General features: G+C 44.1%; 1 protein-coding gene across 1 annotated transcript in view; it reads right to left on the bottom strand.

Moving 5' to 3' along the window:
- SORCS3 (sortilin related VPS10 domain containing receptor 3) overlaps positions 1-19,475 on the bottom strand; it is a 557,219-nt gene that overhangs the window by 108,435 nt on the left and 429,309 nt on the right. The window contains exon 8 of the mRNA XM_037063981.1: positions 7,466-7,555. Within this exon, the coding sequence (XP_036919876.1) occupies positions 7,466-7,555 (90 nt within the window). The remainder of the gene's footprint in view (positions 1-7,465; positions 7,556-19,475) is intronic.

Raw genomic sequence — 19,475 nt, forward strand, 5'->3', positions numbered from 1 at the left:
ATAAAAGCCTAAGAACCCAGTAGGAGGGGAAATAGCAGCTGCAGGAAATGCGGATTAAATTCACTTACCCTGTTAAAAATGCAATAGAAATGCCTGGCTTTTCCCAGATGTTTTGGTCATAAAAATGAATGAGCTAAGTTATTTCAGACGAAACTGATGTAAAAGAAGTGGGAAAAACAATTTAAAACACCGGGGCGTGGTCAGGATTAGAGGCAGCCAGAATCGCTGTGAGTGCATCATGCCTCCGATCTGCACTGGGACTGTGTTACCTGGTGAACGGGTGACGGCGGTCTCTGGGGCCACAGATTGCTTTCTAGTATCTCGGATTCGGGGATGTTGGCTTGCAAAATCATCAACTGGCCAAAATCACTTAGCTAATAAACGACCATACTTAAGACTTAAACCCAAGACTACCCTAGTCAAGAGCCAAGCTTCAAATCAGAGGGAGTATAACTTCAATGTGCATCCAAATGACCTGAAGATCCTAATAGCATGAAGATTCACGAGTTCCAGTGCCTGAGGTTCTGACTCACTATGTGTGGTGAAGGATCTTAGGTTTTATCATCTAGACAGCCCTCCAGGTGATTCTAGCGCCTGCAACCTGGGAGTCACTCTCTGGAAAACTCGGAACCATGTGTTCTCTCTCCTAAGAAGTCTTACCACTGAATAAAGATCTTGGAAAGTAAGTCTTCAAAAACAAAGAGCCTTGTCAGTTAAATTTGGTCTAATAGGGATCTGAAGGATAATAAGCTTATTTCTTGAGTTCTCTACCCTAATCTAATTCCAAAATACGTGTCCTCTTCATACTAAAACAATTATAAATAACAGTCCCTCTATACCATCCTGACAGAATAATTGGGGAGAATCAGAGTCACTTTTTGAAAACCTAAACCTGTGACCTTATAGGACAAAACAGTGAAAATACTTCTGTGTTTCTTTGTCCTCCTAGGACAAAAGAGTGAAAATGTTACTGAAACATTTTCTTGTAATCTGGGCCTAATGTAACTTCATTTTAGAGAGAGCTATGTTCTTTGGCATACACCATGTGCCAAACACCATGATATAAATACAGAGAGAAACAAATACAGAACCTGACCTCAGGAAGATGCCCACCGGGTGATGGTGACACCATGTGCTCTTATGGCCTCCTATGAATCTGTAAGTGCTGCCTAGAGGTACTGAAAAGGGTGATAGGCACAGAAAGGCTTATACAGGTGAGAGGAAGGATGGAGCAATCAAGGAAATGTGTGGAACTTGGAACAGCTTGAAAGGAGTTTTCTTCTGGGGACAGTGAGGACAGAGTGGCCATGCCACCAGGGGTTCTGAATGGCACAGCGAAATTTACATAGAAGGAAGTGCAAAGCTAGTGCAAGTGTTTAAGTGGGAGGAAATAAAGATTCGAGTTGATAAATGCAGGCACTGAGTTGGTGAAGATTAGCTTTGTTGCATGATCATTTTCGGTGTGGAAGCCGTGTAAAGAATGGATTTAAGCAGGGCCAGGAAAGGGGCTTAGTAAAAGGTCATCGCAACAATCTAGGTCATGGCAAACGTATGAGGGGCTGAACTAAGGAGCAGATTTTCTGTAAGAACTCTAAGGACTGGATCAGTGAAATATTAAGGAGGTAAATTCTACGGGGGTCAGGGAGAAGGACACATCTTTAATATCCCAGATATCTGACTTCCAAAATTCTCTGCGTTTTTTGAATAGTCATTAAAATCATAATTAAATATTCACTTGGGCAATGATTTGTTTGATGTCTGTCTCTCTCACTAGACTGCAAACTCCCAGAGGGCAAAAAACTGTGCCTTTCTTATTTTTCACTTTATTTCTAATACATATCAAAGCATCTTGCACATGGCAGATATCTAACATAAGCTTACTGAGTGAAGAAACAGAGTGAGTAACCACGGGAGGAGAAAGAGATATAGGGGATACAAGATGAAGGCTCGGAGCTCAGTTCTGGAGTTGTTAAATGGAACCATTAAGGGGATGTCATTTGAATAGGCAGTTGCAGGGGATAGTGCAGAGTTCAGTGGAGAGATACGGGCTGGGGCTGTGGACACAGGAATCACCAAGGTGAAGAAAAGGAACGGGGTCCTGCAGGAACCACGCAGAATGCATAAGGAGTTTAAAACATCCACATTGAAAAGCTGGCAAGGGTAATAGGATCCAGGGAAGAAAATCAGAAGTAAATACCACCGAAGGGAAGGTGGTCAAGTATGGATTTTTCTCTCTAATAGTGTCAAGTGCTACAGAGAGGTATAAAAAGATAAAGAGCTAGAGATGTCTGTTGGACACATGGGCAGTCACTGGTAGCCACGGTTAGAATATTTTTAGTGAAACGGTGGGATGGATGTGGCAGAGTCCAGGGCAGCTGGCAGTGGGTTGAGCGAACAGCAAGTGAGAAAAGAGGTGAGAATCACAGATAACTCTTTGAAAAGTATGGTTGTGACACAGCAAGGAAGAGCAAATCAGCATTTGGGGAAGTGCAAAAATTAAGAAAAATTTTCCTGGGGAAATTGAGAAAAAGGTTAATATCATTGCCATTATCATTATAATAAATTTTTCAACTATATTCCCTTCTCTTCTCTTTTATTATTCAAATCAGGATTAACTATATTCAACTGTCAAATGAAAACAAACCCAGACAGATAAAAAGAGACTTTATTTCCGAAGACTATTGTAACACTATTATCATAATATCTGCAAGTACTTCAGGTGAGAGCAGAAAAGAATTACTTTTACAGAAAGAAGTACAACAAGGCTACAAAGAAGTGGGTGTGAGGGGTGGGGTGAGCAGGTGCCTTGATCCCACAATTAGAAAATTGTTCTCCTTAGAGTCGATGATTCCCCGGGGGGCTGTTAGGAGGGTTGTTCTGAGTTGCAATGCCTGCCTAAGCTCCCAAGGTTCCCCTATGCCCGAGAGTGGGTCAGTGCAGGGGCTTGAGGGAAGAAGAAAGGCTGACCTTAACATTGGTAAAGTCACATTGGCGAGCATTGGGTACGGCTGGGTCAGCAGGGACAAACCGTCCAGCTAATCACCTATGAAACCAAGACTGAGGATCTGGTGTGGCCAAAAGTGAAGACGGGGGACATGGGTGTCTTATGGAGACAATGAGGAAGGGGAATTCTTTGTAGTAAGCCGTGTCCAGGAACACAAAGGGTGGAGGGAGGATTTCTTACGCATTTCTGCTTTCCAAAAGCACAGGACTGAGGTAAAGTTCAGTATCATCACTAAAGAACTGAGTCCCACATAGAGAGAGACATAAAATCAAAACAGAACCAGAGACATGGACATACACAACACTCTCACAGTGACCAGAGGGGAGGAAGGAGGGGAAAACAAGGGGAAGAAGGGCAAGGGTCAAGTCAAGGAACATGTATAAAGGACTCCTGAACAAAGATAACAGGGGTGGCGAGGACTGAATGTGAAAGGTGGAGGGTGGGTAGAGCAGAGGAGAGTAACAGGGGGAAATGGAGACAACTATAATTGAACAATTAAAAATATATCAAAAAATCTCATACAGAAATGACTATGAAAGTAAGAAGTTAAGAAAAAGTTCAGAACCTAGGAGACAAAAGAGGGTGTATTGGGGTCAGAGTGGTAAAGTGAGGGACTCGGGAAACACTGAGTCCAAGGGCAGCCTGGGGCGTGACCTCACAAGGAACACAGATCTCCACGGCCAGCAGGTTAAAAACATCTACCATAGTTCCCCTTGGCCCACATTCATTGCTTAGACTTGTCCAGCACTTTCCACTTAATCAACAATGAGCCATTGGCTGAATCCTCACAATTTTCTCAAATGGTCAAATGATGCTCATCTCACAGATGAGAAGACCTGGGCTCCTGGATACGTACACGGCAGAGCTGTAACGAAAGCTCAGGATTTTCTGATGCCTAGTGATGCTCATACGCTCTGTCACTTTTTCCTGGGTCACCATGGCTCCCCTTCACCATCTTTACCATCCTCTGTTGTGCTTCTCATGCCTGTTGGACTGAAATGCAAACTGATGCCCAGGAACTGGGTTTGGAGGACTTGGTGTGAGGTTGCTGCTACCAGTAATGCTGCTTATTATAAAGGACATTCATTTTGTTCTCTGCCAGACGATCCAAAGCCACTGCCGCCCCAGGCAACCAAATTCTGAACAGACCGGCTGGGAACAGAGGTGTGAGGGCAGTGACGACAGGGAGCTTCTCTGCTTCTGTTCCTAAGCGAGACGCCCGGCAGCAGCCACAAAACTACGTGAACAGCGGCAATGTGCTTAAAAGCCATTTCCACTTGTAAAAATGAGAAGAACCAATCTCCCTCCACGCTCTCTATCTTCACCTCCTAGGAGAAGCTGAGCCAATGTCAGTTAATAGTGGGGAATCAATAACCATCCAGCTATCTTTACAGCAGCCCTCATATTAATGAGAAGCTGCTCTGGATGAAGCTCTATAAAAGGGGCCTCGCGGATGGTATTCCACCCCAACCAATGGCCATGGTCTGCTCATTGTTAGTGGAGTGCTCTAGGGTTATGATCGAATCCAGACTTCAATTGTCCAGGGAAGAGAACCACTTGTTTCCTGAGAAGGTTAAAATACACAGAAAACATGTACGCAGACACAGACTAGGCCCTACATCGGAAGGGTGGTTTAGAAAGATGATTTTGAAAGTTCCTGAAACTCTTTTCCTCGGCCAGTGCATTGAAATCATCAGGTTCCTGTGAGGGGCCACTGTCCTTTAGAAAGAGCAGGACTAAGAAGATCCCTTTCCTCATCTTCTGTAGGCAGGGACACCTCTCTCCTGCTCAGGTTTAGAAAACCTGGTGAGCACATCCTGCAACCACCACTCCACATGGTGGTCCTATAAAGCCAATCACAGAGAGGGTAGAGGAGAAACTGATTCCCATGACCTCTGAGGCTCCTTAATGTGGCTCCCAACCACCTCTTCAGCCTCTCTACCTATCTCTGAAATGCAGTGACTCCACACAGTTTTTAATTTGGTGAATGAACCAACCGCACTCTCCCTTAAAATAGGGCCTGTGCGTGCATTTTCTATTGGCTTCCCCAACACTTGTTGGCACAGTTAATTCCTTTTTTTTTTTTTATCAGCTTAAACATCACTTTCTTTAGGAAACCTGTCCTCACCACTCATATCTGTGCTACAGTGACTTCAGGGACCAGGGAGTGGCGGATTATAAGAAAACTGGGACATGTAGGACTGAGAGTCCAACGATTCCACCTACTGCAGAGAGACTGTAGTCAAACCAAACACTTGTGATTTGTATTTATTTCATGAGTCATTGGTTTGCAGCTTCTAATCTGGAGGCTATGTATCCAAATGGTGAGAAGCTAACAATTAGTTTAGAGTCATGCCTAACTCCCATGATGACTCCTGAGCTTCTGTGTCTATAATACCCTCCACACCCACAAGTGGTTGTTCAGTATCTCTCTTCTCTCTCAGCACAGAAGCTCCATGAAGGTAGGGTTTGCTATGTCTTATTCACTACTGTACCCACAGAACTTAGTTCAGTGCAGAGTAAAAACTTAAATGTTAGAAAGAATAGTTCAATGGATGACTGAAAGAAGGGACACATGAATGAATTGATTTACACAGGCATATATGAATAAATGAATGCATTAAAAACAGAGGGTAAACAATTAACTACCCTCTTATCTCATCATTTCTCATACCTCTATACACAGGTAGCCTGTCATAATATGTTTCCTAGCACCAGCTTAGAGACCCAATTCTTTGTGACATTACTTTTAACACGTAGTCAACCTGAGACTTTGCTTCTTTGCAGCCTTATTAGGGGGTGCAATGATGTCCTGTCCACGTTCACAGTGAAGTTCTAAAACCCGTCTTCTCCCAAACACCTATTGTTCACAGGAAATGGGGTCCGTGGAGTTAAGTTTTACATTTTTCTTTTTTAAATTGTTGTTCCAATACAGTTGTCTCCATTTTCCCACCACCCCTTTTCTCCTGCCCCACCTACCCTTACTTCCCACCCTCAATCCTTTCCGCCTTTGTCTTTATCCATGGGTCCTTTATACATGTTCCCTGATAGCCCTTCCCTTTCTTTCTCCCATTATCTCACCCCTCCCTTCCCTCTGGTTACTGTCAGTTTGTTCTTTATTTCAGTGTCTCTGGTTATATTTTGCTTGCCTGTTTCCTTTGTTGATTAGGTTCCACTTATAGGTGACATCATCTGATATTTGTCTTTCACTGCCTGGCTTACTTAACTTAGCATAATGCTCTCCAGCTCCATACATGCTATCACGAAGGGTAGGAGCTCCTTCTTTTTTTTCTGCTGTGTAGTATTCCATTATGTAACTGTACCACAGCTTTTTTATCTACTCATTTATTGATGGGCACCTAGGCTGCTTCCAGAACTTGGCTATTGTAAATTGTGCTGCTATGAACATTGGGATATACAGGTTCTTTTGAATCGGTGTTTCAGAATTCTTAGGGTGTAATCCCAACAGCGGAGTTGCTAGGTCAAAAGGCTGTTCCATTTTCAGTTTTCTAAGGAAATTCCAGACTGTTTTCCACAGTGGCTGCACCAGTCTGCATTCCCACCAACAGTGAATGATGGCCATTCTGATCAGCATGAAGTGGTATCTCACTGTGGTTTTCATTTGCATCTCTCTGATGGCCAGTGATGCTGAGCTCCTTTCATATGTCTCTGGGCCCTCTGTATGTCCTCCTTGGAGAAGTGCCTGTTCAGGGCCTTTGCCCATTTTTTAATTGGACTGTCTGTCTTCTGGAGTGGAGTCATGTGAGTCCTTTATGTATTTTGGAGATCAAACCCTTCTTCAAGGTATCATGGCAAATATATTTTCCCATACACTTGGTTCCCTTTTCATTTTGCTCATGTTTACTTCATCAAAATAAGAAGCTTCTGCATGGCTAAAGTTTTATAATTTTTCAATAGCGAATTAACATGCCATCATTTGATATTAAATTACTCCTTTCTCATTACTCATAGTGCCAGAAGGGAGTGGAACATAGGCAGTGCATTTGTATTTAGCATTAAAATGTAGGGAGAAGCAAGAAAAGCAGGAGACTCTCCTGTGGACCTTTATGCACACACACACTTACAGCATCTGTGCTCCTGCCTGGGCCATTCGAAGGCCATCCCTCTACTGGGCAGTAAAGCCCTTACAAAAGGAAGGGGTCCTCAGGTGAGATTCCAAAGGTAGTGAAATCCTTTCACTACCACTCCTGGGGCATGACCCAAGGTGTGCAGGATGTTTGAGTCGGTCAGAGCAAATTAAAACTCCTGCCTGTGTACCCTGCTGAGAGGAGAACACAGAACCCAGGTTCAGCAACACCAGCCGAGGTCAAACCCTACAGTGGTAAGTCAGGCTGAGTTCCAGCTGTCTCCCAGGCAGGAATCAGACCTCCTACCACCTACCAGGGAGGCTTCTCCCTGCCGCTTCCTCTGGCAGGACCCTGGACAGCAGGCGGCGCGTACCTTTGGCAGCGAGTACTTGGGCAGCTTTATCTGAGCAAAGGCCTCTCTCCGATAGGACACGTAGTAGCTGGCTCTGCCACCAGTTGTTACCTGAGTTAGGAGGAAACACAAAGAGGTCAGATGGGGCCATGGGCACAAGTGGGAAAGTATGAGCGTTTCCATCCACAGCCACAAAGGTTTATGACAACCTGTTGCAGAATCTCTCCTGCTGTCTTTGAACCTCCAATCCCATGGCTCCCAAGCTGTGCCCACATATGGCATTCAGAGAACAAGTGGGCAAAGACCACAGTCTCTCCCTGTGGCTGGCACTTTTCGTGAGAGCAGGGACCCCATTTGGTCACTGTGCACACACCTAATAAATATTTTAAACTGAAAACAGAGATGTTATCAATGTGGGCTATACCCATGATCTACTTATTCCTTTTTTAAAACCACTTTAAATCCATTTCAACCATGACGTGATGGTCTAAGGAATTCCTTCCTTGCTCTGACAATTACTATTGCTTAAAGTTCTCATTACTTCGAAATTAACTTTACTTCTGATCCGAGCACACTTTTTTCCTTTTTATTTAAAAATTAATGCATTAACTAGATATATATAGAGACTTACTTAACGGCATCAAAAGTCAGAGAAAGAACTCTGGATTTAAAAGTCAGAAATCTGGGTTTGAGTTCCGGTCCTGTTGTCATGGCTGGGGGACTGGGCTCTGTGACATCACTCGGGAAAGTAGGGATGCTTACAGTCCCCTGGAAACCACTCCAGGAAACCGTCCTCTGGCCTGGGCTCGGTGCAAAGTCCTGCCAGCACGGCACAGCTCCGCAGATGGCTGCTCTCGGCCCAATCGGCCTAACCCAGGGGAAATTAATATTCATAACAGACAATCACATAGCCTGTTCAGAGAAAATCGTCAGATGACAATAGCAACCAGGCTGCTGTGCTGAGGAGGCAATTGCTGGAGGCACATGCTCTGTTCTCATTAGGCCCAAGCCCTTGCTGGAGAAAAGCCAGGCCTCCTACTGGGGTCCAAACCTGGCGCCCATCCACAGCGGCTGCTGAGAGCAGGAGGGGTCTAACATCTCTATTGAAATCCACCCATGGCTCCTCACTCTGAGAGATGGCGCCTCCCATGGCTCCCCCTGGCTCCACACTGACTGGAAGCCCACAAATCAGGCACCATAAGCTGCCAGGTGGAGCAGATGTTAGAGTCAGTGTGAAGGCAGAGCCTTGCAAACACTTGGTGCAAAGACATCAGCTGTGAACCAAGAAGAGAGACTGGCTTTCCCCCTGATGCTCACCGTGACCCTTACATCTCTATTTTCTCATTAGAACCATTTTTGTCATGTGTTCCAGGACTTTTTTTTTTCTTGGTAAGACATCTGTTCTGAATCTACACTCTTCTGCACTGGCTTAGAGGCGGGGTGTTGACATATTAAGATCAATGAGTTACTGGACACTATTTTTCTCTTTTAAATAAATCTCAACTACATAGACTCAGATGAAAACATAATCCTCAGTTCCAAACAGCCACCATTAGTCTTTGTGTGACCTTATTTACTTATTTGTTTGTGTAATTTGGCTTTATTTTTAACTATAAAACCGACACATGCGAATGTATCTGTCAACCCAAACCTAGGTCAGTCTTTAAACTTCAGCACGCATCAGAATCACCCTGAAAGCTCGTCAAAACTCAGACTGCCAGGCTCCACCCACAGTCTCTGAGTCAGTCAGTCTGGGGTGGGGCCTAAGAACTGTCTCTTCTCATTAGTTTCCAGATGTCGCTGATGCTGCTGGTCTGGGGACCACATCTGGAGCAGCATAAACCTACAACTTTAATGACAATTGGCATACACCTCTGTGCCACTGTGTTCCCCAGCTATCCTGGCCCCTGCCTCCCTCCCAGATGCAGTTAATTTTATGAATTTTACATTTACAGTGATGACAAAGTTCTTTTAAATTGAGGAGGAATTCATATAACATAAAATGAACAGTTTTAAAGTGTATACTTCAGTGGCATTTTGCACACTGACAATTTTGTATAACCATCCCCTCTTCAGTAGTTCTAAAATGGTTTCATCACCCCCAAAGGAGGCCGTGTACCCTGGGATAGCTTATAAATGCAAAGACATATCCTCTGGTCACTTACTATACGCTTAAAAATCAGTTCTCCATAGGAGAACCCCCAGAACCTGGCCGACCTGACCCTTGATGATTTAGGCTGGCATCAGAGACACTCACCCTGCACACACACAGACACCCTCACACACTCACACACAGAACCTGGAAGAGCTAGTGGCTAAGTAAATGATAAAGATAGAAATTACACTGTAGATACATCACAAAACGACCCAAACTATTAAGGGGCCTCATGAAGCCCAAGGAGCCCGCAGGTCCTCCCAGTGCCCCTGACATCAGAGTACCCCATAGCAACACCAGGCTGGCCCTGCAGCTCTGCCCTTGCCCCGGCCACGCCCCTCTCCGCCCAGTCAAACTCCAACCCATGCTCTAAAGCTCAGTGTAAGACCCGTGAGTTCACTGGGATGCCAGCAATTCATGATCATGTCTCCCTTCTCTCAACTCCTGAACTTGGTTGTTTACAATTCTACCACATTTCAACATTTACTCTGACAGTACACGCATCCCTGTGATTATCCCCCAGCGTCTCACTGTAAGGCTGTAACCTCCCAATTCCCAGGCCGAGCTGGTCTCACTGTCTCTTATTGAGTTCATCTTCCACGCTCCAGAACTGCATGTAGCCCTTGTATAAACTATCTAGTTTAAACCTCATTTCAACCTTACAGAAGCTCTAAGATACTGAGTGACTTGCCCAAGATAAGGCAAATTTGAACCCCATCAAGTTTGGCTCTAACCCTGTATTCCTCTTCCTGCAACTAGAATGAGTTCTCCATTCATCTTATTCACCTCACTGTAGCAGCAATATATTTCCTTGATTCCCACATCTTAAATTAAAAAAAAAATTCTGTAACTGGCATGTGTGTATACCTTTGTATTTCTTCATTTTCCCAGAAAATCAATCATGCATTTACATTGCATATTCAAAATACTGTCTTTTTGGAAGAGGTGAGAAAATAAAAGAGTAATAAGAACTACCATGGAGTAAAATCTTACTACATAAAAGATCCTATGATAAGCAGTTTATGAACCATACCGCACATGCATATGTATTGAGTATTATGTACACACATATATGTGAAATATATAGAGATATAGGTCATACTTCTACTTTACACGTCAGGAAACTGAGGCTGAGAGAAGTCAACTAACGTGCCTGACATCACACAGTCTTTCATTGTCACGACCGGAATATGACCCTAGCCTAACCTAGAGCCTTAATTGGGAATGAACAATATACCAAAAATGTCAGGTACAAGGCAGCGGTCAATACTTCCTAACTGAATAATGAATTGTGACTAATCCGCTTGACTAGAGAGACTTTTGAGTTTGATTTCCTCCAGTGTTTAGTAACCAAACCATGGACGTAGAGAACTCTCCATTCCTGCCCAGGCTCCGGATGGCACGGGAACTTGTCTCCAGACTGAAGCCTTAGCACCCCCGTGGGAGCAGAACCTTCACAAGGTCGGGAGATAGCAGGCTAGTGCACGTGCTATCTCCCTTCTCTTTCTGTGGCTCTCTGGCAACCACACAAGGAAGGAATAAAGTTTAGTGACGATTCACCTATTTTGATGAACTTTTCTCTTCCTTACAAGCACATTTTCTGGCGCTGTAAATCCCAGAGATTATTACCACTCTCCCTTTCAGGAATGCCTTTTATTTTACATTTGATGAATGTCATCCAATTATTTGCTCTGGGCCCATCCGTCATGCTAAACACAGAATTAGCTGGGTCTTTTCCTCACTAATGACTGGCTCGTTAATCTGATTTTCTGCATTTCCATTTTACAGGTTTAATTGGGCTTCTGGCCAGTGAAAATGATTCCTTTGGACAAGTGCATTGGCCATTAAACACATCTGTCTCTTCTGACTTGTTCCCAGTCTTGCTGTGACCAAGTCTAGCCTGACATGTCCTTTTTTTTTTTTTCATTTCTATTTTGCTTCTGGATGATGGCTTACCATGGAAGAGACAGAGAAATCTGTCCCCCCCAAAACTTGGCTTTGAGTTATATCGGGCCTGTTTCTGCCATAGATGGAAGTAAATCTGTAGTGTCTGTAGAATTCACAAGTGGGCATTAACTAATCGGAGAAGAAAAGCAGTAACTACCATTTCTGAGTGTCAATTATGTGATGATCAGTGTTTTACATGCGTGACGATTATTTATATCCACAATAATCATTATCACTGTTAATATCATTGTTAATAACATTATTAGTACTTTACAAGGTAAAAAATATTAATAACATTTTTTGAGTTTTTAATACATGTGAAGCATCCCTGTACACACACTAGCTTTCAAAGGCTTTGAAGACACACCACAAATAAATGGTGAAGCTGGAACTTGAACCCTAGTTTATGTGACTACCAAGCTTCTTACGCTAGTTCCTCTCCATGGAGGGAATAGATTCCATGTCACTCAACTTCCCGTCTCCCAGACAGGATGCCTAGCAGCAAGGCAGCTATTTCTATGTGAGAGTTCATATCAATTTATCAGCCTTGAGAAATCAATGCTCTATTGTTGCACAGGATGAAGGGCGCTGCTTTGGAATCTGAGAATAAGAGAGATCATAATGGAAATAAATTTGGCTCACACAAGAATTGTTGCCACCACGGAAAGTGACATTTAGAAGCTTTCCCAGCTAGAGCACCTTGCTGGGCCCACTATAATGTGAATAATCGGGCTAAGCCAAGAGAAGTGACCACCTATACAGACGCACGTTAGTTACTGCACACAGCCTCTGCACTGTTCGCTCCTCCGTGGAGAAACGAAAGGGAGCCAGGCAAGCTATGATGCACAATTAACTTCCCCAATTTCTTTGTTCATTAATTCTATTCAGATTATTTAAAATAAATCTTGACATTGTTAGGCTTTTCTCTTCCTTCCCGCCTACATAATTCCTTCAAAGATCACATTTCTTTTTCAAGAACAAAGGCAGGCTTCTGACTGGTGGACCACAAGGGTCAATAAATGGCCGTAGGTCTCATCAGGGTGTTACTGTAAATGTCAGGACGACCCTCTGCATGATGGGTTATGCCACCTCTGCAATCCTGAGCTCATTTTCCAAAAGTACTTTGCTCAGGTGTCACATCATGGGCCTGAATCATTATGTACAGCAGTGGGAACAATGAGACGCCGTATCGGCCATCTTCTGCGCTAGGCTGTTTGATCTTGAATTTCAGTGTTTGTCAAACTGGTGTTTGCTCCATTTCTGTCCTGGAGGCTTTATGATATTAATGGAATATGTGTTTTTACCTGCTGTTTTTAGAAAGAGTGAGTCTGATATCTAATAAACACTCTCACTGAGGCTGAATCTCCTGTGAAACAGATTCATACACAAAATTTGGGGGGGGCCCTCATATAATAACCTGAACAGCTTCACCAAGAATAGATTTGGGATAGCAGAGTTGACATTGTGGACACTGACACTCTCTCACTCGCTGTGTGTGTCGGGGGGAGGGGGTGAGGGGCAGGCGTTCTAGAGAAGATGTGGACTGAGGTTTGCGGGCACACTCACTGGCTAACAAACACTTACAAAGCTGCTGCCACCTTCACCAGCCCTGCCAAAAAACGTCCTGAAGCCTCCACTGCCTACTGGGAATATCAGTAAGGCAGAGAAAAGGTGGCGAGTCATGAAAGCACGGGACAAAGGCTGTGTGTCTAGTCCACAACAGCACTGGAAGAAGAACCAGTGTGCCTCATTCACTATGTCTGTTTTGTCAAATATAATAAAAGGCTTGGACTTGATCAGTTTCCAGTTACATATTTTCAGAGTCTGGTTCCCCCCCAACCCCACCAATCTTTAAGCATTATAGTACCTTTGGTTGGGATTCCAGACCTGCTTTTTAGAATCCTGCTTCCGCCTCCTGTTGGTTTTGTGACTTCGGACAATTGAATCTTCCTAATTTCTTCTGGAAAATGAAAATGCTAATACTACCTATTAACATAATATCATGAGGATTAAACATAATACAGCACATAAAGGGCCATAACCCTGAACCTGGAACATCCTAAGCACTCAGTGCATATTCCTGTCCTTGGCTGAACTAGAGGCAGATGTCTACATCAGTCCAACGTCTTGGGGGCTTTATGATAACTGACCAAGGTGACAGCTTATCTGTGCAACCTGGAGGCTTTGGGAAGTGCTGGGGTAGCTAAACGGGCCCCCTGGTCAGAGTGGAGCAGACACAGAGGACGGGAATTCTTGTCCTCAGCGAGGATGGCTTCACAAAGCAGACGGCTGACGAAGTCCACAAAGCCAGAGTGATCTTGCCAGACATATAACCATTACTGGCTACAAGCCTTGTCTTAGTGTTCTGCCTTTTGTGATTTAGAGGGCGGGGAAGAAGTTCTTAAGATGCCCACCTAATCCTTTGAAATGGAAGTTCTTTGTGTTTTCCTCTCCTAGTATATTTTTGAGGAGGGTGGTGGTGAAAAGGCAGAGTGCAGAAATTAAAAAAAAAAAAAAAAAAGAACAAATGCAGATGCAAATTGTCAATACGAAGTACAAAATTTGGCAGCATAGGGATACTCCCAGCTAATATAATAACAGAAAAAAGTTAAAACCTAGACAATCTGCTTTGAGCATTCTACATTCAGGATGCCAGAGCTTCACACACAAAGAAGAAAATACTATCCATGGATATTCTAAAGAGACATTTTAAAACTTACTGTCACAACACTGTCCCTTTGCTCTTTCACAATTGCCCCTTTCTCTTGCATACCGGGTTTAATATCATTTTGTAAAAGATGGAACTGAGAAGAAGAGAAGATATTACAAGGAGTCTAGATTATATATGCTTTTCTCTTTGACTCGAGATATCACATCGCCTATTTCCTTTACGTGGGTGGACATTATGAGGTCAGTTAATTGAAGTCTTCCCAAGCCAGACACTAGCCTCTTTCTTTTATGTAGCATCTCAGAATTTCAGAAAATCAAAACAAAGTGGTAGGAAGGAGAGGAAGAAAGAAGCTGCCAGGTCCTGGTATCTGCAACATCTGTGATTTTAGTTCGGCTCAATCAATTATCAAACATGTGATTTCAGGCATGGTCATGGACCTCTTGGAGTTTCAGGATTATTTTTCTATAAAACGTAATGAGTAATAATTATCCTTCTCTTACAGAGAAGTAAATGAAATGAGGTCATAAAATGCTTTCATTTAACTATAGCGTTCAACAAACACAATAATTAGGATGTTAAACATGATCTGTAGTATGTTGCGTCTAGGAACCTAAAGATTTTAGAAGTATTTTCACTGGCAAATTGTGACAGACTGAATTTTGCTTCCCCGCCCTACATCCCACCAGTTTATCCATTAAAACTTAACCGACAGCCCTAGTCAGTGGCTCAGTAGGTTGGAGTATTGTCCTATAAACCAAAAGTTCCACGGTTCAATCCCTAGTCAGGGCACATGCATGAGCTGCAGGTTCGGTCACTTGTTGTGCATATGAGAGGCCACCCACTGATGCTTCTCTCCCTCCCTTACCCTCTCTCTAAAATCAATAACCTTGTCCTCTGGTGAGAATAAAACAAAGCAAGAAAAAAAACCCAATTCAATGCCCAATGTGGCGGTATTCAGAGGTGGGGACCTTGGGAAGTGATCAGATCATGAAGGTGGAGCCCTCACCAATGATATTAGAACCCCGGAGACCCCAGGAGCTCCCTTGCTCCTCCCCCACGGGAGGGCACAGTTAACGCTAGACCAGGAAGAGGGCCCTCACCAGGCATCCAATCGGCCAGTACTTTCGCCTTAAACTTGCCAGCCTCCAGGACTGTGGGAAATGAATTTCCGTTGTTTACAAGCCAGCCAGTCTGCGGTGCTCTTTCATAGCAGCAATCAAGCTGGTGATCCACATGTGCCCATGCCATCGACTGTGTGCAGCACGGACATTTGCCAATGAGGCTTACAGCTCTCCGTAGACTGCACGGTCAGAGGCAATGAGGACTTTGACAAGACAAGCAGGAAAGGGGTGGCCAGGGCCAGAGAACCGAAGTGTCTTCCATCACGTGGGATGAATGGCGGGGGTGCATGGCTGCTTAGAGAATGATTAATTTCACTGATGTGTTCAAGATATTTTAAATGTCTTAAAAGGGCAAGGCAAACAAAATCACTCATTTTCTGGAGAAGTTAGGGATGCTTTTTAAAGACATGCGACTTCCAGACAGTCTTGGGGATGCAGGGGGGCGGTGCCAGGTATTATAGCACAACTTTGAAAACACGAGGTTTGCACATCTTGAGAGTGAATTTTGGGACAGCAGTGGATGGATTTCAACCATCTGTCAAGGTGTTTCTTAGAAAATACTGCTGCTTCCCCAAGAGAGCCATAGATATCTGTGAAATGCCAACTGCTGCTTCTTGGAGATGCCCCATTGCACGCCTCTCCTGACCACCCCCATAGAAGCATCTCTGTGAGTCAGTCTCCACGTTTGCCACTCTGGATGTGCTGTCTGCTCTCACACCTGACCGTGTAGGGATGACACAGTTATTAAAGCAGCCCTGCTCAATGATAAGTTAATAGACACGCATAAGGTCGCTCAGCTTCAAAGGGGCACAGCCTGGTTTTGAACTTGGGCCTTTCAGTCCTGGCAATGGCCACTATCCTGCACAACCTAGAACAAGTCTGAGGCACCAACCACAGAGCCTTTCCAAAGAATGCCTGCTTTAGGACCAGTTACCCAGGGGGATTCATCGTGGCACAGACCACTCAAAGCCTCCAGCGTCAATGACTTTCACAGTGGCCTATGTCAAAACTACCTCCCTGACACAGCCATCCCATACCCCAGTTGCCCGATCGGGTTTCCCCTCGTCTTCCTCTGACTCCCAGGGCTTTTTCTCAGTGACCCTCTTGTTACACTCACCAGCTGTTCTCCTGAATTACTGGAAGGTGGATACAACTTAGATCTCTTGTACTATAATATCTTTGAGGGTAGATAATAAGTCCTGTTCCTATTAACCCTCTCTTAGTACCTGGCGCCGTGTCATAACAACTAATATTTATAGAGTTCTCTATACCATTAATTTTCATTACTGGACTCAATCTCATTTGGTCAGAGCATAACCCTGTGAGGACTAATTATGTCTCAATTTTAGAATTATGGGGCAGAGGCCCAGACAGGCCACTCTAGTTTACCTTTTCACTAAAAGGTGAGGTTCGAAGCCAACCTCAGAACTCTGATTTGATACCTCAGTGTCTTTGCACATTGCTAGGCTGCTTCAGCCTATGGTTGCTAAGTCAAGGTCACAAAAACACAAAGTGGAGATAATTGCATGGATATTTACAAGTGGGTCATGATTCTACATCAATTACGCCTTTGAGCAGTTGGCAACAACACCGTATGGAGGACCAAAGGCGATTAGAGAGTGTGCTCTCCTGTGGGAAACAGAGAAGATCACAAGATGTTCTTTCCCACTCGCTGCTGGATTCACGTATTAACGAAGTCTGGCCAAGCTCACATCACCCCTGGAATCCCAATCATATTTACATATTTCATTACAGATACTGGTCCCAGGTCTACCACATGTGACATGTACCAATCCATCAGCAAGTCCCTGTTCAGCACTTTGTGCCCAGGCTGTGTCAGGTGCAATGGAAGTCAGGGGCCAGTGACCTCATGGTGTTCGCCATGTCTCTGTAAAAACAAGCCTAGCATATAAGATGACCGCGTGACAACATAGAGTCAGTGACAATACTATCAAACTCTGAGCAGGGTAAGGACTAGGAGCTATAAAAGAAAAACCCTCTCCTCAGAAACACAATAGTTAATTCAACAGATCTTCATGCTTTTTCCAGAATTACAATAGATTCGCTCCAGGAATGGTAGAGTCCACACGTATCCTGTCTACACTTTACATGGGATACAACGAAGACGTGGAAATGGCTGAGGGCTGAGCTGGAATTTAAGTTCGTGTTTGTCTAGCTCCAGATAAGTAGGCATAACCAAGCCCGTAAGTCACCCTCCACAGTGTGACACGCATGTGCCTAGGAAAGGATTGGGTTCTCAACATTAAAGGATATTCCGTTTGCTAAATGGAATGACAAACTTGAGGTTGGGAGACTGCAGAAGCCAGAAAACGGCTAAACTGTTCAAATAACAAGGGGAGAGACCGAGAGAAAAGGGGGTGATCGTGTAGAGATGGGTCTTGGAAGAAGATCCCCAGCCAGCGGGACAGGCTGCAGGAAGAGAGATCCAAGGGCGGGGGGTCACGGGGTGCTGGTCCCGGCAGAGGTACTTTGGGAGAACAACAAGGCAAGTGGGGGTGTATAGCTTTGACTAAGCATTTTTGCCGCGCAGTGTCTGACATAAACACTGCTGCATTCTTGCTTGACATTTTCGGGAAAAGTATACACTATACTGCTCAATAATCTTATTATAACTTTATTTATGTATTTGTTTGTTTATCTTGCAGAAATGGTTCATACCAGCCATGCAGCTCTACTTCAAGGAAATGCCCAAGAATTACAGTTGGGCTAACAAAAGTTTGATCTTTTGGTACCTTTGGGGTTACTTATTCAGGTGTTTGTTGTGAAAATTCACAAAGTCTCTGCAACTAAAGCCTAGACAAGAAATCCAAAACTCCCTACCCGGTGGCTATTATGGGTCCTTGGGAAAAAGGATTTAACTGCTTCCAGATCTCAGTTTTATCTTAAAACACTGGGGTATCAAATCAGAGTTCTGAGGTTGGCTTTGAACCTCACCTTTTAGTGAAAAGGTAAACTAGAGTGGCCTGTCTGGGCCTCTGGCCCTTGTTTAAATCCATCCACTGCCGTCCCCTCCAGTTCTATGGGTCCACTTACAAGACAAGGCCCAGCACAGACGTGCCTGACACAAAGCAGGAACTCAAAGATATCACACCTGCTATGTTCCCCATCCCTTCACTTCCCGGGTCCCAGCCTCCTCAGCAGAAAGGTCTTCTTAAGCTCCTATACCTGAAGATTCTATGCGGCCAGTTTCCTTTGTGGTCAATGACTTCACAAATGTGGTGAAGTCACATTTAAATAGTTATTTTGTATGAAAGTTTTCTGTTTCCACTCACTGTCCCATACACGCCCCTTGACCCGGTTTACTTCAGACGAGTAAGAAAGTGTCTGTTGTAAGTCCTTCTAATTTAAAGAGCAGAATGAGTGTAGCGGCTAAGAAAGGAGCTCTGGTGTTTGCCAGCCTAGGTCAAATTTCTGCTCCACTCGAGACTCGCTGTGTGATCTTGGGGAAATGACTTACCTTCTCTGTGCCTCTTTCGTGAAAAGAAAGTTAAGAGCAGGACTTCTCTCATAGGATGTCATAAAGATTAAATGCATTAATAATAAACCTGGCTCACACTAACCACTCAGTAAGTCTTAGGTGTTGCTACCATGTACTTGATTCTCCAAGAACTACAAATGATTCAGCAAGAAAATTAACTAAGAGGTAAAAATCATAGAAAAAGGTGGAGGACACATCTTAAATGAGAAAATGCGGAAAATTGTATACAGAAAATTTATGTTCAATCCACTCCAAAAGGACTCATCTCAGATACCTCACAGGGAATAAGGAAGCCAGTATTTCTATGCCTTCCCTCCCACACTGAACACTCCAAGCACCTAAGAAGCAATTCCAGAGTACAGTGAAATAATAAACATGATCATATTAAGAGCACTTTGATTAGTTCTCCATATTGCAATCTGGAAGCCATTGCTCCTGGAGGCAGGCAAACTGCAGGCGTTAGTTAATGCTGGAGAATCGGACAGCAGGCCTTGGGGATGGCAGATGCCCCGTTCTGTGTTCAGTGGAATTATCACTGCATGTCGTTACAAGGTGCGCAGCCCTTCCAGAAACACTTTCCAGAGAAGAAAGTCTAAGACATCTTTTCTGGCCTCGAGAGGTTACAAGGCTCCCACGGC

This window comes from Sturnira hondurensis, unplaced genomic scaffold, assembly GCF_014824575.4.
Source record: "Sturnira hondurensis isolate 20B ecotype Veracruz unplaced genomic scaffold, ASM1482457v3 Scaffold0014854, whole genome shotgun sequence".
NCBI classification, from domain to species: domain Eukaryota; kingdom Metazoa; phylum Chordata; class Mammalia; order Chiroptera; family Phyllostomidae; genus Sturnira; species Sturnira hondurensis.